This window comes from Oratosquilla oratoria, chromosome 18, assembly GCF_046742065.1.
Source record: "Oratosquilla oratoria isolate Oo_2021 chromosome 18, ASM4674206v1, whole genome shotgun sequence".
Taxonomy (NCBI): Eukaryota; Metazoa; Arthropoda; class Malacostraca; order Stomatopoda; family Squillidae; genus Oratosquilla; species Oratosquilla oratoria.
Window position 1 is genome coordinate 15,591,967 of NC_134794.1, and position 23,679 is coordinate 15,615,645.

General features: G+C 38.1%; 1 protein-coding gene across 5 annotated transcripts in view; it reads right to left on the reverse strand.

Moving 5' to 3' along the window:
- The window catches only part of LOC143035077 (sodium-dependent nutrient amino acid transporter 1-like), a 125,509-nt gene that overhangs the window by 1,205 nt on the left and 100,625 nt on the right, over positions 1-23,679 (reverse strand). For 4 of the 5 annotated variants that reach the window (XM_076201586.1, XM_076201583.1, XM_076201584.1 and 1 more), the window contains 15 exons: positions 19,231-19,381; positions 17,316-17,447; positions 16,866-16,969; positions 15,467-15,531; positions 14,367-14,474; positions 13,327-13,391; positions 12,827-12,942; positions 12,478-12,581; positions 9,742-9,849; positions 8,195-8,340; positions 5,963-6,123; positions 4,200-4,299; positions 3,345-3,445; positions 2,168-2,335; positions 1-551 (listed from right to left, as the gene is read on the reverse strand). The exon at positions 1-551 is cut by the window's left edge and continues 1,205 nt beyond it. In XM_076201586.1, coding sequence (XP_076057701.1) covers positions 297-551; positions 2,168-2,335; positions 3,345-3,445; positions 4,200-4,299; positions 5,963-6,123; positions 8,195-8,340; positions 9,742-9,849; positions 12,478-12,581; positions 12,827-12,942; positions 13,327-13,391; positions 14,367-14,474; positions 15,467-15,531; positions 16,866-16,969; positions 17,316-17,447; positions 19,231-19,381 — 1,884 coding nt within the window. In that variant the 3' untranslated portion in view covers positions 1-296. The remainder of the gene's footprint in view (positions 552-2,167; positions 2,336-3,344; positions 3,446-4,199; positions 4,300-5,962; positions 6,124-8,194; positions 8,341-9,741; positions 9,850-12,477; positions 12,582-12,826; positions 12,943-13,326; positions 13,392-14,366; positions 14,475-15,466; positions 15,532-16,865; positions 16,970-17,315; positions 17,448-19,230; positions 19,382-23,679) is intronic. The other variant, XM_076201585.1, reaches the window with a different exon arrangement.

Genomic DNA, 23,679 nt, shown 5'->3' on the forward strand with positions numbered 1-23,679 from the left:
AACTTCTTTGCAAAGGAGCAGCAGCATTTCTGAACTGTCTGCTGCTCAAAATTCATATCACTTCACTGTGGTTGCACACAGCTCACAGTAGATTTGTATAAAACTTAAGAGCATAGTGCAATATATGCATTTTTACAGAGGTGTCAGGTGGAAAATGGTAGTCCTTCACGCACTAGTGGTTTCTGGAGAATAAAAATAGTGTTATACATGAAAAGCCAGAGAGCATAAGGATCCAGATGAGCATTGGTTTTCTATTGTAATTTGTTTACAAAGTATTATTATTGTCTATGCTCCATCTAAAGCATGACATTACCCAAGGGTGGTGTTGCTTTGGAATATTTGGAACGAAGTCTTGTGAGTGTGGAGTCGTGAGAGTGGCTGCGGAGAGTCGAGTGTGTGTAGGTGGGTGGTCGGTGGTTCAGGCGCCGCTGGAGGGAAGTCACGGGCCATATTTCATCCTCTCGCCACTTTCGCCAGTTGTGGTGTTCAATGGGATCCTGTGGGCCCCAGTCGCCCCATTCCCGAGAGGACTGCACTGCCCATACCAATTTCTGAAAGATGTGGAATCATAAAATGTTAAATATTTTCATTAGAGATTATTGATGTACTCATTAGCTGAGCAGCATTGACTCGGGTGGAGTTCAGAGGTGGAGGCAGTGTGAGCAGAGCCCTCACATGGGGAGGGGGGGCAGCTGTGCCCCAGCCTGGGGCAGTACATTTAGGGGGGGGTGACAATTCTAGTCTGGACATGCTGCCCACAAGGCTGACAAAACAATTATAATAAAAAAAAAAGGTCAAAGGAGCCCTGAATATTTTACCATAATATATGAATTTTGTGTTAGAATAAACAGAATATGAAATATTCTTCCCTTATCCTTTCTGCAATAGGGACATTATATAAAAATTTTAAAATCCATTTTTAATTATTTCACAAGCCAATTGCTAAAACAGGCTGTAGGGAATGGTGGAGATGGGAGGAGGGGGGGTCGTCACTGAGAACTTTGCCCAAGGGCGACACTGAGGCATGTAAGGGCTCTGAGTGTGAGCCCTGCCTGACAGGAAGAAACTTCAAAGTAAAGGCATTCTATCTATCTCTACTTACCCATGACCTATTCCCCCTAAGGCATACTAAATTTAAATTCCTGATTCAAAAAGTAAACATGTACTCTTCTAGCCCTCTCTGAGAGAAGGAGTTTGTGATGTTAAACCAAATCAAATCATCATAATTACCCTGGATGAAGGGCTATTCCTGTCCCCAACCCATTGCCTAAGTAAGAGGCAATGTAGCAAGACACAGCACCTCCACACCAAAGCTGGTTTACCCCCATTGATTCATTTACATGACAATCCTCAATCCTCATCTCCTCATGAGTAATTAAAGAAGACAAGGTGAAATTCCTTTGGGCTGATGTCTATTGTATTACTATGGGACAGTTTCAATGTCACTGACTGAAATCAGTAGGAAAGCGGGTGCAGTCACCAGTTATCAGCCCTCCATATGTGGAAAGGTGGAAGACATACAACTTAAGTTCACAGAAAAAAAAAAAAAAATAAATAAATAAATAAATAAAAAATAATAATAATAATAATAATAATAATAATCATCTTGGGCCCATTCTAGAGAATAAGTGTCAGCACCTCAAGGCTCCATCTCCAGATAGAGATGAGGAGGTTGTATGGTTTTTATTTGTTTGTGATGTGGATATGTGCTTAGACTTGGCCACCCTCGCTTACAAAGAAAGGGCCTTTGGTATATATTTACTATACAGTTTTAAGTTAAACCCCTTACGTTTGGGTAGAAAAATCATATGTAAATATTTTGTGCCACTTTCTTTGCACAGTATAAAATGGAATTTGCCAAAATACTGACACTGCCTAAATTTCTTTCACTAAAGCTTTACACCTCATCCATGGAAGTTATGGAAAATAAAAAAAATGCAAGGAAAATACAAAATGAATAAAAAATTACATGGAAAATACAAAATTAATAAAATCCCATGTACATATATCAACTGTTTATTACCATAATTATTCTGTTACTCAGGTTTCTTTATACCATTAACCATATATGTATAATATCTTTAATTTTGCCCCTGCCTACAAAAATTCCTGCAGACACCCCTGACTTAAACCTAAAATTTGTCAAACTCCACATTGTTCTACTTACATCCATGCAACCATAAGCTAACTGCTGATGAACTACACGTGCTGCTGTAACAAAAACTGGTGCCACAACTAAGGCTCGCAGAGTCCACACGCCAACAGCCCGCCAAATGGGTCCATCTAGAACACCAGCATTGCGTCCATCTATAACACATGTCCATATAATCACACCCTGAAAATACAGAAACATTGTTGAAGCCACGTATAACATCAGTTTGATTTTTATGTTTTGCAGAAATGTACAGTTGTCTCCACTTGTATTATCACACCCTGAAAATACAGAAACATTGTTGAAGCCATGTATAACATCAGTTTGATTTTTATGTTTTGTGGAAATGTACAGTTGTTGCTACTTATACACACAACTGAAAGATGAGGAAAGCACATCTCTTTGGGTCATAAATTTAACCCTGCGAACAAGTCTTTTATAACCCAATACATTAAAAAATGACAGCCACTGTAGTGCTTATAGTACACGTGAAACCATTTGTATGTTAGTAAATAAATATGCAGCAAATACCTCCATATGGATGATAAAGTAAATAAAATCAAACATACAACAAGAGACCTGAAGTAAATTATTGACCGAGCAGTATTTAATGGGTGATGGCAATAATAAGTATGACTGAAATATGTAGAAATATACAATGTGCATGTCTAGTATATTCATATAGACCTCTAAGCACTTGGTTCTGTGGTATACTATAAGAATATTAAATATTTTCAGTAAAACATCCTGCACTGGGGTGTTAACTCCATAGCAGACATTTCTTAAGGCACTTTAATAGAACCTATATGGACTTAAGTTATGCTGCTGATATTTATTTGTCTTCTTTAATTTATAATTCACTTCCACCTCCACTCCTCTATTCACTGCAACATGTGACTTCGAATGCTTTAATCTCAAAAATGGTACATGTTATGCATCATCAATATACTGTTGTGTGAGAAATACTGCAATTGCTAAACAGTTATGTTATGTTGCACAACCTTATCCACATGAATATACCCTTTATCAAAAGACCATCTTTCCTCATATTCAACCCAAAATGACCTGACACTCAACATGAATTGTTAATGAGATTCTCCCAACTTAAAATAAAAATAAAAAGCCATATCAAATTACACAAACTAGATTGTCATAGAATTATTTATCTGATTAAACACAAGTTAACACTTACCAGAATTGCAGCTGGGACCAAAACTGACCACAGGAAAATCCACACACGACTAACTTGCGTTTCAAGCATAAAGGTGAGGTCCTTGCACACTTTAGGCATTCCTGAAAGTGATTCAGTTTTAAATCCCAAGTCATATGTTTTCCCCTTATTTATCTTAACCTTAACAATGGTTACCACAAGATGATGATGATGATATGGTTTAGTGTCACACACTTCCCTCCTATCACAAGGCTAGGACGGTGCCCCTTACAGAGGACTTTGTAGTGTGGAATTTATTGACCCGTGCCCTTGGCTCAACTTCGCTAGTGGCAGGATTTGAACCGCCATTCTTTCGACCTTTGCCACATATAATGATGCTCTAACCCACTAAGTGAGTGAGCTTCCATGAGATAGTATTACATATATCACTGTTTAAAGTGTGACTCTCTACCAATGCTGATGAAAATGACTGATCGAGTTAAACTCTGAGTAACTCTTTCGAGCCTTCACATACACATTCTTCTTCATCTCTCTGTAACATTCACATTTCTGCTTGTTCAACATCCTAACCACTAGATCCATATGCCCATATTTATTATAGCTACCATTTTAGGAAATGAAATTGGAATTGCACACTAAAATCCAGTAATTCATAACCATTTACAGAACAGCCTATAATAATTCTTTTTCAAATTGCACATTACTGATCAAAACATGTAAGCATATACTGTAATTTATGTGTAACAAATAACATGCAAATGTACATATAGCATACAAAATGTATATACCAGTAACTTCATGCAATATTTAGCTGGAATACCTATACTTAATGATGACTATACTTATAATGAACAAATGCAACAAAAGTATTCTTACCATAAATTGCCGTGATTGCAAGAATCTGAACAAGTATAGGCCAAAACAAGACGAGTTGTATAACATCGATGTCTAACAGGGATGTCAAACCAGCACCCACCTGTGAGTGTACAAATTTTTAGGGATTCCAGAGACATATATCTGACCATTGACCTTTCAATGTAATCTTACGTAAATATTGTGTATTTGCAAATATATTGCAAAATGTCTTGAGCACAGGTGTATGTCAGCAATTTCTTTTTTTTTAATTCACTTCAACATAGCTGGTCAGCTTCAACTATGAGGCAGTGGCCTCAGGTCTAAACTCTAAGAGACACTCAGCTTCTATTAGTAGAATTATCTAATTATACAGGTCATTAAGTGGTCAATTAGTAAGCCATTAACTACAAATGTATTTCATTCTTAATGTGTGTGATTGGCTCATATGCATTTTCCTCAGTCATACAAGTCTCCCTACCTTTAGAATACCCCCCTCAAGCTGATCTGTGCCTGAGATCCTTATTAAGCTTAATTTGCATGTCGGGAAAGTATGCTTTTATCATATTTTAGCACTGAATTATTTGGCCTACTTTTTTAGTGTCTTTTTTGGTGACTTGTGTAATTATGTTTTTGTAGGGTTGTGTTTTAAGGAGTTGTCAATAGATTCTAATATATTTATGAGTTGAGTGCTTTAGGGGTTGATTCTTTACTCTATTCTGCAGTAGACAATAAGAATTAGATAATTATAAAAGTATGATGGGGGTTACTAGGCTAGATAGAGTGAGAAATGAGGAGGTGAGGAGGAGAACAGGGGTGGAAAGGGAGTTGGGAGATAGGGTTGATGAAAGAGTATTAGGATGGTTTGGACACATGGAAAGAATGAGTGAAGAAAGACTAGTAAAAGAGGTATGGAAGGCAGATGTGGAGGGAGTGAACATGAGGGGACGTCCTAGGATGAGATGGATGGATGGGGTGAAGGGGGCTTTGGGGAAGAGGGGAATGTCTGTTGAGGAAGGACGGGAGAGGACAGAAGACAGGGGTGAATGGAGAATGGTTGTATATAGAAGATGTTGTGATGCATGAGGTGGAATGGACGGGGGGATGGGGGGTGAGGTAGTGTGTGTGAGCAAAATTTTGACGCAGCCCGAAGGGATTTCTCCCCGTCCTCTCCTTTATATGGGGGGATGGAGGGGGGGTCGCCGATTTAATGAAGCGGCCTTGCTGTGGATGTGCTGTGTCTTGCGACACTGCTTCTGACCCAGGGCAGTGGACAGGGTACAGGGATGACCCGTCATCTAGGAGGTGCTAAGATGGGAGGGAGGGTGTGGAGTGTTTTCAGGGATGGAATGGGTGGGAATGATTTTATGTCTTTTCCTTTTTGGCTACCTCCCTAGTAAGGGGGAAAAAGCCTTGGTATATGTATGTATGTATAAAATGTATCTTATAAGAGACAGAACAGAAGATTAGATAAATTTGTATAAACATTAAATACTTTAAAAACATATTAAGGAAAGTTAATTTGACCATTTATTTTGAGCGGAGACTAAACCAAGATACAAATAAATTTACATATGTGAACACCAATAAGCATAATTCATATACTTATGTAGACATGTTATAGACACACAAACAAACATATGCTAAAACACAAAGAGAAGGAGACTTGTTTTTTCTTTAACATGCAAATATTTGATGTAGTCAGAATACTCCTTAAATAAAACAGGTTGATCAAGTGAAACAATTAGATTTAAGCCGAGTTTGCAACTGACCAGTGTGTGACCTACCTTTGAGACACATGGTAAGACACCAACAGCCAAAACAGTAACCACACCAAGTACGCCCAAGACTGGACGGGAAGTTACACCTGGGTCTCGATCTTCCCTTGCTACAGTGAGCAGCGTTGAGGTTCCTGCCAAAACTGTACAAGCACCTGCACTCCAAAGACCTGAAATGGTAATGGACAGAAGTATGTGACTTCAGTATAGCTGAAATGACACCATTTGTATTTATTGTTGTTATGTGGCCATGTTATGTGGCTTTGTGGTACAGGTAGGTTGTAGATGTTTGAGTATACTAATTAAACATCTATAAGAACTTACCAATTACACCATAAAACATATCAATACAAAACAACATTCACACTCACATCACAAAACAAACACTTCAAGACTGACCATCAAACAACCTACTACATCAAGCCTCTCTAGACATTAGCCACACAGAAAAATCTTTCCCAAAAGAAACAAGAACCATACTAACATAACTATATTCTGATCACCATTCAGCACTAAAATGACGCCAACACAGAATAGGCCTGGACAGTGAAACTCCTCCAGATCTTAACATTACAGGGAAGATAATGAACAATTCATCCTACACTGCCCAACCTTAGCCATACCTAGACAACAACAAAACATTTCATGAGACTGCTTGAAGATTGGTCATAATTCATCAGTCTTTTTTCCAAAATCTGTCCAGGTCCAGACCAACTGGGCATCATCTTGCAAGTGTCCCATCCCAACCTCCACAAAGAGGTGTAGGCCCAAGGGACCAGTACATGATCTCTAGATCAGGCTTTGAAAATCAATATTTGCCCTACCAATTCTCTTCAACTATCTCCCCATTCACAAATACTCCATCACCCTACACCCCATCCCCCACCCACTCCCTCCCATGCATCACTGCATCATCCATACACAACCATTCTTCACTCACCCCTATCTTCTGTCTTCTCCCTTCCTTCCTCAACAGACATTCCCCTCTTTCCCAATGTTCCTTTCACCCCATCCATCCATCTCATCCCTGGTCTCCCCCTCATGTTCGCTCCCTCCACTTCTGCCTTCTACACCTCTTTTACTAATCTTTCTTCACTCATTATTTCCATGTGTCCGAACCATCCCTATACTCCTTCATCAACCCTATCTCTCAACTCCCTTTCTACCCCCACTCTCCTCCTCACCTCCTCATTTCTCACTCTATCCTGCCAAGTAACCCCTACCATACTTCTCAAGCATTTCATCTCAAACATATCTACACTCTTCCTCTCTTATGTTCCATGTTTCTGCCCCATACAGTGCTGTTGGCACAATCACCCCTTCATACAATTTCCTCTTAGTATCCATTCCCAAATGTCTATTTCTTATTACACCCCCAAGGCATCTACTTGCTTCTCTCAGTCTACATTCTACCTCCATCTACACTCCTTCCTTTTCTGCCACATTCGCCCCCAAGTATCGAAAGCTATTTACTTCCTCCAGCCTCTCTCCCTTAATATTCCCTTTCAATTTGCTGCCATCCTCTCCCTTTGTATATATCATCACCTTACATTTCTCTTCAACTTCCGTCTTTCATACACCTTCCCAAACTCCATCACTAACTTCCTCTGATCTTGCTACAAGGAAAAATACCATCACCAAAAGAGCAATGCAACATCATCATAATACCCATCTCTAAAACAAGTTTCAAACCCACTACTCCAGGAGATAGGGCTTGTTCAGATCATTGAGAAAAAAATAAATAAATAAATAAATAAATAAAAAAAAAAGTGCATAGGACACTATCTAGCATTGAAACAGTATCAACACAAAATAGGCCTGACCACAGATTCAAACTATTCCGGATGCAACTATTAAATTGAGGCCACAAAACCCCTTATACTTGAATGACCCACACTAACAATCCCTAGACAACAATACAATATATCTTTCATAAGTGACTTATGGATCCGCCCAGAGGCTTGCTGGTTACCTAAAGGTTGTAGCTCTTCTGCAAGATAGGCCAGGGGCAACAGATTGAATTGATTGATTGTAATGTATAATGTGCATTACAGGATTTAAGGTTCATATTTTATACACAGAGTATATATAAGATGACCACAACTTTTTGGGTTAACTTTTTAATGTTAATAGGTCAGTTTATATGCCAAAATATATTGTATGTAAATACAAACCAGTGAGCTTAATACTCTTACTACCATGCTGAGATTCATTAGAGTAAGATAAACTACTTATTCTTACCAACAAAAACAACAATAGCTGTGATGGGCAAAGTCCATGAAGGCAAAACTTGAGCTGATGAAACAAGAACTTCAGTGGCTAATATGTGTGGAACTCCTACTCTTGTTACTGCAGACATGATGCCACAGTTAAATGTTGTTGCATTGCTGGAAAAAAAATATGATTAAGTACATATGATTTGGAAGTGAATCTTAAAGAAGAGAGGCTGGAGGAAGTGGATAGCTGTAGGTACTTCGGGTTGCATGTGGCAGGAAATGGAGGAGTGGAGATGGAGATGGACTGTAGAATGAGTCAACCAAGTACATGCCTTGGGGGATTCAAAAGTGTAATGAGAAATATTCATTTAGGAATGGATGCAAAGAGGAGATTGTATGAAGGAGTGAATTTGATGACAGCACTGTATGGGGCAGAGACATGGAACATAAGAGAGGTAGAGAAGAAGAGTTTAAATGTGTTTGAGATGAAATGTCTGAGAAGTATGGTAGGGTTTACAAGGTTAGACAGAGTGAGAAATGAGGAGGTGAAGTGCTAAATTGGGGTGGAATAGGAATTAGGAGATAGGGTTGATGAAGGAGTATTGGGATGGTTTGGATGCATGGAAAAATTGAGTGAAGAAAGATAAGTGAAAGAAGTGTAGGACAGAGAGGTGGATGGAGTGAACATGAGGAGGCAACTGAGGATGAGATGGATGGATGAGGTGAATGAGGTGTTGAGCAAGAGGGGGATGTCTGTTGAGGAAGGAAGAGAGAAGGCAGAAGATAGGGGTAAGTGAAGAATGGCTGGGTATGGATGATACTGTGATGCATGGGAGTGGGTGGGGGACGGGGGGTTAAGGAATGATTATGTGTGAATGATATTTTGACACAACCCAAAGGAATTTCTCACTTTCTCCAATGTTTCTGTATGAGAGGATGGAGCGGGGAGGGTTGCCAACTAAATAAAGTGGCATTGATGTGGATGTGCTGTGTCTTGCTGCACTGCTTTTGATCCAGGGCAATGGGTGAAATGCAGGGATGACCTGTCATCCAGGAGGAGCCAAGATGAGAGAAAGGGAGGGGTGGTGAACAGGTGTGGAATGGTTGGGGATGAAATGGGTGGGAGTGGGTATATGCCTTTTGACTTTGGCTACCTCCATTGTAAGGGGGGAAAAGCCCTTGATATATACATGTATGTATATATGATGAGCAGAATTTATCTAAATGATGAATTATACTATATAAAAAATTTAATATAATCTTGAAAAATAAATTATATATGTACCATTATATATTTACTGTCTCCAGATATGATATATATGTAGGCCTAGAATCAAAGCATCCCCTCTCATAAGGAATCATTGTATAACTAAATTCCTTTTCTATTAAAGGTCTATATCAGCTTCCAGTTGTACTTTTATCTAATCTTCTTCTGAGACAATTAAAATCATTAAAATAGTTAGAGTTTAATCTGTAGAGTGCTTCAACATAGTATGGGGTTGACTGAGGCCTGAAACAATAAAAGATAGTAAAACAAAATTCTCGGGAAAACACAAATCTCTAAGGACTTACTTTTCAAGTTCCTGAGAGCTTTGCCGAAGTACTGCAATCTGAAGGGTTGCCAAGAGTGTAACCAGTACAACAGCCAGTAGTACCACCATCACCACAACACAGAGATGCCTGAATTTATTCATCAAAAGACAAATCCTTGTAAGATCATGACATTATAAGCTAACAACAATCTTACTTTAACAGAAGTTTTTAAATACCAGTCTCAAACTGAATAAAAAAAGTTCAAAGGTACTAATGAAGATTCATCATACAGTTTAATCCCTTAGACTGTAAACCCAAACCTCAGGAAAAATATATAATTTTGAAAAGTTATATACAACAACAAGTTGTGTTTATTAACTATGACAAGAATTAACTCTTGATCTGGCATTATGGATAATGGCCATGGAGAAGAATGAAAAACTGCAAATACTTGGGGGTGAGAAAAGATATATGGTACACAATAAATGGTCTACAGTATTCTATTCATGCAACAAACATGTCATGGAATGTATTCACTAGTTTCAGCCCTTTAACCACCAGTGTCATGTATATATGGTGCTTATTTACTATATTAAACTCAAGTATCAAATACATGTATGCATATATATATATATATATGCATATATATTATACACATATGTATATATATACATATATTTAGAGAGAAGGAGTTTGAATGTGTTTGAGATGAAATGTCTGAGAAGTATGATAGGGGTTACTAGGCTGGATAGAGTGAGAAATGAGGAGGTGAGGAGGAGAACAGGGGTGGAAAGGGAGCTGGGAGATAGGGTTGATGAAAGAGTATTAGGATGGTTTGGACACATGGAAAGAATGAGTGAAGAAAGATTAGTAAAACAAGTGTGGAAGGCGGAGGTGGAAGGATGAGATGGATGGATGGGGTGAAAGGGACATTGCAAAAGAGAGGAATGTCTCGTGAGGAAGGACGGGAGAGGACAGAAGATAGGGGTGAATGGAGAGGGGTTGTGTATAGATGATGCTGTGATGCATGAGGGGGAGTGGGTGGGGGATGGGGGGTGAGGAAGTATGTATGAGAAAAAAAATTGACACAGCTCAAAGGGACTTCTCCCTGTCTTCTCCTTTTCTACATGGGGGGGACGGAGAGGGGGGGTCGCCGAATTTATGAAGTGGCCTTGCTGTGGATGTTCAGTGTCTTGCAACACTGCTTCTGACCCAGGGCAGTGGACAGGATGCAGGGATGACGTCATCCAGGAGGTGCCAAGATGGGAGGGAGGGAGGAGGGTGGAGGGGAGTGGAATACATAGGAAATGGAATGGGTATGAATGGTTTCTATACCTTTTTTTTTTTGGCTACCCCCCGTGTAGGGAAAAAAAAAGCCTTTGGTATATGTATGTATGTATATACATACATATACCAAAGGCTTTTTCCCCCTTACACAGGGGGTAACCAAAAAGAAAAAGGCATAGAAATCACTCCCATTTCATTTCCCATATATTCCACTCCCCTCTGCCCTCCTCCCTCCCTCCTATCTTGGCACCTCCTGGATGATGGGTCATCCCTGCATCCTGTCCATTGCCCTGGGTCAGAAGCAGTGTCGCAAGACACAGCACATCCACAGCAAGGCTGCTTCATAAATTCAGCGACCCCCCCTCTTCGTCCCCTCATGCAGGAAAGGAGAAGATGGGGAGAAATCCCTTCGGGCTGCGACATATTTTTTCTCATACATACTTCCTCACCCCCCATCCACTCCCCCTCATGCATCACAGCCTCATCTATACACAACCCTTCTCCATTCACCCCTATCTTCTGTCCTCTCCTGTCCTTCCTCTACAGACATTCCTCTCTTTTGTAAAGCCCCTTTCACCCCATCCATCCATCTCATCCTAGGACACCCCCTCATATTCACTCCTTCCACCTCCGCCTTCCACACTTCTTTTACTAATCTTTCTTCACTCATTCTTTCCATGTGTGCAAACCATCCTAATACTCTTTCATCAACCCTATCTCCCAGCTCCCTTTCCACCCCTGTTCTCCTCCTCACCTCCTCATTTCTCACTCTATCTAGCCTAGTAACCCCTACCATACTTCTCAGACATTTCATCTCAAACACATTCAAACTCCTTCTCTCTTCCTCTCTCATGTTCCATGTTTCTGCCCTGTAAATTGCTGTTGGCACAATCACTCCTTCATATAACCTCCTCTTAATATCCATTCCCAGATGTCTATTTCTCATTACACTTTTTAATCCACCAAGGCATTTACTCGCTTCTCTCAATCTACATTCTACCTCCACCCCCACTCCTCCCTTTCCTGTCACATTCACACCCAAGTATCTGAAACTATCCACTTCCTCTAGTTTCTCACCCTTAATGCTCACTTCCAGCCTACTGTCACTCTCTCCCCTTTACCACATACAAATATATATATATATATATATATATATATATATATATATATATATACTTATATATATACATATATACATATATATATATATATATATATATATATATATATATATACTTATATATATGTATGCAAAGTGAAAAAGACTGAGGGAGAGGGAGAGAAAGACAGAAACAGACAGACAAAATTACCAAAATTTAAACTTTTTTCCTTCCCTCTGAAAAGATGGCATTTATCATTGATCTCAATAATCTATTCATGTGTGAGAAGACCTCCAACATGAGAATTTAAGACTACACCATTATGGTTTGCAAAGCAGGACTCAACAAGTACTGCTTGCTGCAGTGTAGCTATATTCACAAAACATACCTACGAAGAGGATAGCGGAATGCATTCCTCGACGATGCATTCGCAAGCATTCCTACACCCAAACCTAGGGACAGCAGACCTTGGCTTAGTGCACTGGCCCAGAGCTAGAAGAAAATGTTATGTTAAACTTGTTACAAATATGTACTAGTACTCATTTCATCATGCAATGATATTTGTTCGGGTTTCTCTCAGTTATGTTTATATAAATGCAACTGGTTAATGCAAATCTGAACTCCGAATATTAATATTCTATGCATGCTATTCGGGTGTAAGTTAAGAGCTTCTAATGTGAACCAAATTCATCAGTAAAAGACTACAATGCTCCAAATGTCATTATCAGCTTACATACCTGAGGATCAGCAAGAGCTTCCACCCTAAATGTTAAAAATGGACGAGTTGCATTCCATAGCATGGCTGCATCCCCTGCAGTTGCACAAATTGCTAAACCAAGTTGTGTCGCTGCACCTGTATGATACACAAATATTTCTATGTATTTCTGCAGATTGCAAGCGAGATGAGCTATCAATACTATGAAGAGTGGTATGGGCAGTGAAGAGAATGGAAAACAGACAAAAAAGTATACAAGGCAAATGTAATAACAAAAGAAGAGAGGAGGACTGAAAACAGGATTTAACACTATCTTTTTAACAATAAATATACTTCTCAAACACTTCACCTTACACACAATCAGGCTCTTCCTTTCTGCCTTCCTCAGACTCAAAATTTTGCTCCATATATCTTACCCACTATACATAACAGACTGATCCCTCTAAAACCACTACATTCATAGTTGTCCCCTTCCCCTTGTATTGTGGCATTATATTCATGAAAACATAAAAATACACATACCTAATAAGGCAAGTAGAGCAAACAAGGCAGAAACACAGCAGAACAATGTTGGTCCAGCCAAAGTGCTGTAAATGAATAGTAATATACAAATTTAGCAACATACATGAGGATGAAATAGGTGGGAATGGATTTATGTCTTTGACTTTGAGTACCTCCCTTGTAAGGAGAAAAAAGTCCTAAGTATATGTATTTAGCAACATAAATCATGTTATAAAAAAGAATCATATGCTGCACAGCATGAATATAAATTTCAAAGTATTATGATATAAATTACTAGTCTAGAATTTCACTTTTATCAGGTATTTCATAGTGACATGTTACAAGTATGTGATAACTGATATTTTGAGTATCTAATACATTAGTTATGATACATTTTTTCATTAATGATTTTATATTACTGAAACAAACTATTTAAAACAGGAAACAGGAAATCAAAGAACAAACAACATTCATCATCTGGTTTAAAAAATCATCCATTACTAAAGACAAAACATACAAATAAATAGGTTTTGATTGTTATACGATGAGAGGAAATGATACCAAACGTCATATGCTGATTCAGTAATATATTGTACATAGAATCCCCTGTACATGGTGGGATAATTAAATGATTTTGTTCTGGTTTATACCAAATATTTACCTAGTTGTATTATATGGGAAGGGAGCTATGCTCGTAGTGACCTGTCTGTATCTTTCAGCATCAAGTTTGTTCTTAAATTTTTTAATAGAATTTGCACACACTGTTGCCTCATCTAATATATTCCAGATATCCACCACTCTGTTACTTTGAAAGCTAGACTTTGTTCAGAGAATATCTCACTTCTTTGTGATCTTCCTCATTCAACATTATGACCTTCACATGAATATACTGTATCTATCTAGCAATAGCTAGGAAAAATGTTGTGAATTGTGTCCCCATGTTGAAGGATTTAAGTAGGATATTGCACTTTGAGCACTTAGTGCCAAAATATCAAGCTGTAATACAATGATCAAGTGCTGCTTAAAGACTGAAAAAGCTCAATTTCATAAATATGACACACCTTAGTACAGCAGCCAGCAAGGTTGCCATTGCAGCCACTACTAGAGGCCAGGAGAAAGATAGGTCTGGGTTGTTGTGCCAAGTGTCGTCCATGTTGTAGACAACAAGCCTGTAAAAATAACAAGATGGAATTACAAAAAAGAAAGGTTACAGTTGTTGTGCTTACAGAGAAACTGTCCTTATATGTTGGAACTGCACCTCTTAACTAGTCAACAAGGCCCTGATTATCGCCCCCCCTGGCAGAAACTATAAAACTTCTGGAACTACTGTGACAGCTGGCAACAGTCCTTAGGCATTCCTACAAATATCTTTGGTAAGAAATCCTAGACTACTGTTTGTTTTTTGAAAGTTCAAGACAGTTTATTTGTCGCCTCTCACAAAAGCCGGGGTCAATTTACCACCCATCATCTCATTACATGGTGACCCATCCCCTTCCTTATCCACTCAGAAAATCTGAGGATCAGACAAGATCGTCCCTTTGGACTGTGTCATTTCTTCACATGTGTACCACTACTCTCAAATCACTCTTATCTTTTCCACTTTCTCTTCATTGCTTGACATATTCCTTAAGCACCCAATACTTATTTCTACCATCTCCATCCACCTCTTCCTTTGTCTTCCTCTAAAAGTCACTATATCCAATTTTATTTTGTACAGTTCCAAGTCTTTCCTCACCCGTTTTTTTTATACGACCAAACCACCACAGCACTTCCTGATATACCCCATTTAAGAGTTCTCTTCCCAGTCCCATTCTCTGCCTCACCTCCTTACTTCTTTATCAATCCTTGTAACACATATACCTCTCAAACACTTCATCTCACACTTAAAGTAACAGTTACTATTATCATACATTCATAAACAAAATTTGAAAATATAGATAAACAATTATAACATATCATCAAAGCAGTGGTGGGATTAAATTTTTTTAACAACAGGTTCTCTTGCTAAGAGCATGCCAGGTTGGCCCAATATAGCCTGTATAAGCCAATTTTTAATAACCAGTTCATGGAGCTCATGAAATTCCAAGAACAGGTTCGTACAAACCAGTAATAACCCGCTGAATCCCACCACTGCATCAAAGTACAAAATCATATGCAATACCTGAAGTAATCCATGGGTGGCATTGTGGAGTTAGCCGCTGGACACCAGGATGGTGCATTACTTGCCTGTAACAAAATCTAAATTTATCAAATACATTCAAAACAATTTTCTTTTAATATGTATTAACTAATGAAGCAATCATAGTTTATGCACATTTGCAGACATTCACATATTTTACCAATTTCTATACTGTTGGGTCTAAAATCTGTAGGTGTGTGGTGACGTGCCACTGGTCTAAACCAGACTGACCATGATGCATCCCGACCTAGGCTTTTATATGACCCATAGTTAGCAAGCATAGTCAGCAAGGACATCCTTGCACAAGGCAACTGACCAATCAGGAGCTCGGAAAACTCGCCAGAGACCTGTCGGCATACGACTCGACCTAGGCCTAGCTATAGTTGGCAAGCATAGTTAGCAAAGACATCCACACCAAAACTAAGAGGACCAATCAGGAGCCCAGAAAATTTGCCTGGTACCGCACCAGCCTCCTTTCTAAGGAGGGGGACCAAGCTGAGATAAGCAGTTCACTCCAGGACATGACATCTTCAAGCAACTCTCCACTCCAAGCAGCAGTTCTCTCCAGCAAGCCTTGGGACCAGTCCTCTCCAGCAAGCTGCCTCAGGACCAGTCCTCTCCAGCAAGCTGCCTCAGGACCAGTCCTCTCCAGCAAGCTGCCTTGGGACCAGTTCTCTCCAGCAAGCCGCCTCAGGACCAGTCCTCTCCAGCAAGCTGCCTTGATACCAGTTCCCTCCAGCAAGCTGCCTCAGGACTAGTTCACTCCAGCAAGCTGCCATAAGTCTTTCAAGTCATTTCATGATTTTCAAATATACAACAATAGGCTTCTACCCCCAATTTTACCAACTACATATCACCTCCTTGCACCATTACATCTGCAAGGGGGACAACCCTGACTGTATATATGTTAACTTCTTTTACTCCTTAATCTCTGACTCATTGCCATACCTAACACCAACAACACCACCACCATCATTAGCATCATCTTATTCATTCATTTCATGCTCAAGAAGGTACAAGGAATGGGGAGTACAATACTTTTTATTAACATGGTGTTTCAAGAGGCATATTCACAATTTTGGGTATTTACTTGGGGATCCTGGACTCAAGCCCTCAATAATTCAGAGGAATAACTGTGTGAGTGGTCACTGCATGAAAAGCTGATTTTTCCCACACTTTTTTAACTCAATGTTATGCATCACAATTTACCCCAAAATGTGAAGTAGCAAAGGAATACTTATAGAAGTGCACTACAGCATAAAAAAAAACTATGATTTCTTAATCTAAATTGTATGGCTATATTTGTAGCAAGAATACTGTAAATATGAACATCACAACTGAAATACATAAGCTGAATACTGTAAGTAGTTCTGGTACTCACTGTACAACTGCTGACATGGATGATGTAATGCAGAAGCGGAGCCAGTGCCCCTAAGGTCCAGACAGTCCAGAGGGCAGCTAAGACAGCTGCTGCCCATCCAACACCTATGAAACCACAAAGGAGAAAAATAGTCATAACTGATGTAGAAAGATCTTGTGCTTGGTCCAGAGACCCAATTACTAGCCCCTCAGAGCTGTACCTCTATGTGGAAGTATTGAACAAGTAAACTAGAAAATACTAAGAACTTTTTGTAAAAAAAAATAATAATAATAATAATAAATAAATAAATAAATAAAATAAATAAAAATAATAAAATAAATAAAAAATAAATAGACAAATAAATAAATAAATAAGATAAATGAAAAAATAAAATAAATAAATAAATAAAGATAGAAAATAAAATAAATAAATAAAAATAATGAAATAAATAAATAAAATCTTGAAACTTACCCTTTGCCACTGGTGCAAGTCTCCAGACAAGTAGAAGGGAACAACTTCCAAATTGTGCTAAAGCAGCATCGAGATGAACTAGGGGAAGACCTACGGTCACTACCACAGCCAAATATGCCACCAAGAATGGTCCTGTAATCAAGGAAGAGTGTCTTTATAAATGTTTAATCATAATTATCATCTTAAAAACTCTGGTGTATTCTCAACAAATAATTCAATTAATACACACACACACATAACTTGTGGCGCAGCTGGTAGAGTTCCCAGCTGCCACTACGGCAGTCCGGATTCGAATCCCGCCCAAGGCTGAAATAATTTCAGCATCGCTGCGCTTCGAGTCGTTACTCCAACTCTTGTGGGCGGGGGGAGTGGGGGGGGGTGTAAGGGCACAGCATTACCCATAGATCGGTTATATATGAGCTCTCTTTCGGGAGGGAAACAGCTGATCCAAGAACAAGGTGAATCAGGCACACATACAAATATATATATATATATATATATATATATATATATATAATATATATATATATATATATATATATATATATATATATATATATATATATATATATATTCCCGCTATATAAAACGCACCGCACAAATACCTATAATTTGGCTAGGGATATTTTGGAGAACAAAAATTAAAAACTCCACATTTTCCCTTAGCTGCGAAGCCCCTTCAGTAGTATTTTGGTCCCAAACTCCTTCCGAATGTCCTACTGACCTTTATAATAATAAACTTTCAACCCTATTACCACAGTAAACCCTCACTAAACCATACCTCTATATATTAAATATCGGATAAATCGAACTATTACAGGACTCAGGACAACTATGCATAAAGCGGACATAAATCCTGATTATACGTTAGGAAGATGGGCACGTCTTATGAAGTCACGTTTTAAGAAATTCTGCGTGATCCGCACAGCCTTGACTTGCACAACTTCCCTACAGCGTCTGCCTGTTGGATGAACAGTCGCTGTTTTTCATGCCATACGCCTTTTACATTTTCTTTTTATTTATTAATTCATACATAACAGTACTGTATTATACCATTCTTTAGGTAAATATACAATGTAGTACATACTACAAATACCTTATTTATGGTTTTCATTACACTATGAATTACTGCGAAATGGCTTATATCGTCTCATAACGAGAGGGCTAGGGCATCCAGGGAAGAATATATGGATGTGCAATTATTATGCCCAAATTACAAGCTCGTCTCTGCGCATGAGACACAGAGAGAATGGAAGGCCAGAGTGGCCAAAGAAAATGTAATAATTTCAACGGTGACTTTAATATGTTTGGGTGTGGGACAGTGTGAATCATTGCACTAATGATATTAGACTTCGTCCTAACTTGGTACTTTTCTTGACGCATTTGGACTGTTCGGTGGCGTCATATTTTTCGCCGCTAGTAAACAATACCCGATTGATAACAAGCAATAAACAATATTTTATATAACCTAAATATGGACCACAATGAATATTATATAAATTTAAAATAAAACAAAAATAATTTACTACATACAATTCTGATACAAAGAAATTCACGCAGTAGAGAGACAAAATTGATGTGCCAGCTTATAATAAAAAACAATGCTATAATTCTTTCCAATAATTTTCGAATGAAAATTACTTTCATAATAACAAATTAATAATCCCATCACTGTTTCCGTTGATTTTCGAGTCAAAATAGTTTTCATAATAATAAACACCATTTATATTTATACCAGATGGAGCTGGCCAAATCCAAGCATACCTGGTGGAATAATTCTTTCCAAAGATCTTCAAATGAAAATTACTTTCACAATAACAAATTAGTAATCCTATCACTGTTTCCGTTGATTTTCGAGACAAAATATTTTTCATAATAATAGACACCATTTATATTTATACCAGATGGAGCATACCTGGTGGAAAGACACAGAGAAGGGCTGGCAGGCGGTAGAACGTCGCTGACCCCAAGACGAGGGAGATGCCGCAGCAGCAGGACTGCCAGCTTCGCCATTGCTCACCAATATCATCCACGATCTGGCCAGTCAATCCTTCCCCACTCAGGTACTGTGACAGAAGCATGATTAAGCTGATTATTCAAGCATATGCTAATAAAATGTGGCCTTGGCTTTAATGTTGTTTCTTAATACAAAGAAGAACGTCAACAGCATCAAATTTCATGACTAAAAAGTTTTGTCATGTTGTGTGCTGGTCTAGTTTTTCGTGAAAGGATTTCCATGACCCTTGTGATCTGATAGGCTAAGGGTACATTATCTAAGTTAATGATTTTGCTATTCGGATTTTTATCCTGAAAATAGATATGGAGTATCTGGAATGAATAAAAATAAAAATAAAAAATAAAATAAAGAAATTCAGATTTAGTCCAAACCATTCTGACGTCCGTGTAATTGAATTACTACATGACAATGATAATAATAATAATGATAATAATAATAATAACAATAATAATAATGATAGTAGTAATTAATAATAATAGCAAGGACTTAAAATATCATATACAAATATTGCGCTCTCTACTTTGTAATCTAATGATAAAACATCAAACAAGTACAGCAGCCAAGCCCATCTTGTTTTCTTAATAGAAAAATTATAGTAAGACATTTGATATGCAGACCTAATATACGTGTTGACTATATTCTTCAGGGCTCTTCTTATGTACATGGACGTCCTGCTCGTTCTACGAGACGTACATCGGAGACAATCATCTCCCTGCAACCCATCCTCAAAACCCATCTCCTTCTAAAGGTGCAGCCTCAAAGGGCTGACATTCGGTCTCTAGACTGGACTAGTGACAACCGGTGACTGATCACCTCCTCTTATTATTATAAGTTAGTGACGCAGAAACAGTCCCACGCTAATAAAACATAGACATCATTCCAAAGCTCCTTCCTTGAGAGGCTCAAGGATCGTTGCCGGACGCTATGGGGCTACGAGATAACCAGTGAACTCGAACCTACAATGATCATTTTTCGTCCTATTCCCCAAATGCGAGATATATATAACAAAGTCCTTTTATATAAAACATGAGTTTTATATGTTGATTTATGAAAATGCTCAATTTAATATGGCCAATTAAGTTGAAAAAATTACATATTTTCTCTTTTCCTTTTCAAGACATGAAGACTGCAGGATGTATACCTTGAACAAAGACGTTTATACATTAATGATCTGCAAGAAAAAATCATATATATATATATTATATATATTATATATATATATATATATATATATATATATATATATATCTATAATATATATCCAAAATATAGATATCTGAATGTTTGGGAGAAAAATAGACAACCATCCAATAACAAATTGTGCGAAGAAAAATTAATCACTACTATAGTTGTGCACTGATCAATCATAAAACCCTAAAATTTTCTTTACCACAGTATACAGTCTTCTAGTGATTAAAGCAGACTGTATCTTTACCATTCTTGTGAAATGAATATGATAAACCTGAAAGTGGTACTACGAAGAACGTGTGGGGACATTTCTAATGTCGGTGGTGATATAACACAAGCAAGAGTGAACTTTCAAACACAAGCATTGTGCAGTATCTAGAAATGTGAAGCTCTAAGTCAGAGTGCAAAGTGTTGATGTGACAATTGCACAAGCAACGAGTGGAAGTGGTCCACTTATACAAAGCACTAACAGTACAGATAACAAGTGACAGTAGATTAAGAAGCACTACTATAGTTGGAAGGAACGCTTCATGAGATGTGGTCAGCTTCCATGCAGTGTTTAACAGGGCTGCAGATAAAAATTATATATATATATATATATATATATATATATATATATATATATATATATATATATATATGTAAATATATATATATATATATATATATATATATATTAATAATAATGATAATGAAATAAAGAAAATTATAAAATAATATTTATGATAATGTGTGAATCAACATAATACTATCAACTCTCGTGGTCCAATCCAAATGTGTCTACTGCCCAAAGTATGAGAAGAGATGGACTAGTAAATAGGCTGGGCAGTCACCACAGGATGAAGAGGGTGAAGAGCCTACGCCAGGAGGAGCTGAGTAGCTGTGGCTAAAAACGTCACCTTTCCACTCTTATGCGCTTTGAGGACTGTCGGAACAGGTAACCATTTCTGCTGGAAATCGGTGAGAAGTGCGGGATTCGAACCCGAAACTAAGCGAATAAGAGACTAGCACGCTTCCAATTACGCCACCAGCGTACAGATGAGGAGTCTGTTAAAGCAAGGGTGCCAGTAACGAGAGCCTGATGGCGATTTTCGCAGGACATGAGACTAACGAATTTGCGGAAAATGTGTATATATACTGTATGTATGTTTGTGTGTGTGTGTGTATCAATAACAATCAAAAGAAGGGCTATGCATATTAAAAGCAGGAGATAAAATAGAGACTACAACTAAAGCTTATCAACAAAAATCAGAGATCATAGAAAAGAAAGAGAAACTTGGATGAAAGAGAGGAAACCATCCGGAAAGGTAAAAGTATTAAAGGGGCCGAGTACAGATTAGCCTTAGGGAGGCAGCAAATAATATCTCTGAAAGATAGAAATGGAAAAATCATTAAATGCAGAGACAGAATGGTAAAAAACAGTAGAATTTTACCAAGAATTTAAACTCGTAAAAGACCGTAATCGAGTTAGTAAATTCATCTATGGACGTTAGCAGTGTACTAGAAGTTACAAAGGAAAAATGAGTGTTTACTCTAAAAAGTATGAAACGAGGAAAAGCATCTGGAGAAGATGGTGTATCAATAGATCTTCTGAAAGGATGTGTTGGCATGGTGTATAATACACACATTGTATTATTTCAGTACATTTCTTTATCATTGTATTGTGTATTAAGTATATTTATATTGTATTATATTCTGGGTGTGTTTTGTATATATATTTCTAAATGCCGTATTTATTATTTTTATCAAATGCCGCAAGGCATGGCTTGGGTAATCTGGCAACCCTGGATGAGTGGCGTCGGAAGCCAGTTGACACCTGACGTTCACGTCTCCCGCACGCTTGTCTATTGTGTTCGTGTCATTTTGTGATTTAGCCATATCATATATGTATACTGTGCCTCCCTAGTTTCATTTGCCACCCAGAACAAGACGCGGGGAAAGAGGTTCATTGTAAATCAGCTCAGTTGTACACCAGAAAGCGTCCCTGAATCATATGTAATGATATATACATATATATATATATATATATATATATATATATATATATATATTATATATATATATATATATATATATTTATTTATTCAGGGCCCAAGTCTTTGAGAAGACTTGTGAAGAGCTCAGAAGATAGCCTCGCAATTACTCCAGAGAATGGTGGGAGGGGGAGGGGGGGAGTCTAGTAGTGCGCTTCTCAATGGGTACTAATAATTTACCCTATTGGAAACAGAACTACTGATCATGTACTAGACTATATTGTGCCTTGGTGGCATAATCGGAAGCGTGCTGGCCTCGGATTCGATTGTGGGTTCGAATCCTGCACTTCTTTCCAATTCCAAACTGTGGCTGGTATCTGCTTCAACAGTTCACGGGCATAGAGTAAAGGTGAATGCTTCGGACACAGGCAATCAGCGTCTCCTGGCGTAGGCTCCTAACCTCGTTAGACGTGGTGAGATGTTCGAGTTAAAAATGTAGTTCCAAACGCTATCCAGAATTGGAGGGAAGCAAAGAAGAGTACAAAGAGGTGTATAGCTGAGATAGACAAGAGGTACGATATATCCTGTCATATAAGACGCACCGGCGAATAACACATCTGTGCAAAACAGATATGTGATGAAAAAACAAACAAGTGGATGAATAAATAAATGAATAAATATAACAAGGGTACTAATGTGAATCCATATGATGTAGAATAAAGAGTAATTTTGCTTAAATTTTTGAGACATTTCTTCACATCATGTACCCAGATACCGTCCCTCGCCCAGCCCAGATGGCCCAAAAGTTGTTTACAAGTGAGAAGGTGAAGGAAGAGTGTGTCGAAGGGACATCGCTGTTTTGATGACGTCAACCACGTACTGATGACGTCACGTCGTCTGACAGATTCACAAAGAGATGTGTGAATCGGTCTTAAAAACTTTTCCCAGTCTGCATTTCCGAAATAAGAAGCCATCACGTCATCACTTAATATATTTTTATTTGTTCTACACAATTTTTAGTGCGTGTGCTGTTTATTATGATCATTAAAAAATATTACTAAGACTGCCATAATGTAAGTCCAATATATTTCTAGTTTCTTTTTTAAACCTCGAAAGTTATTACAATTATCATCTCCTTCGTGAGACTGATAACAACGTAAATATAATAACTTTAGACAAAAATCAA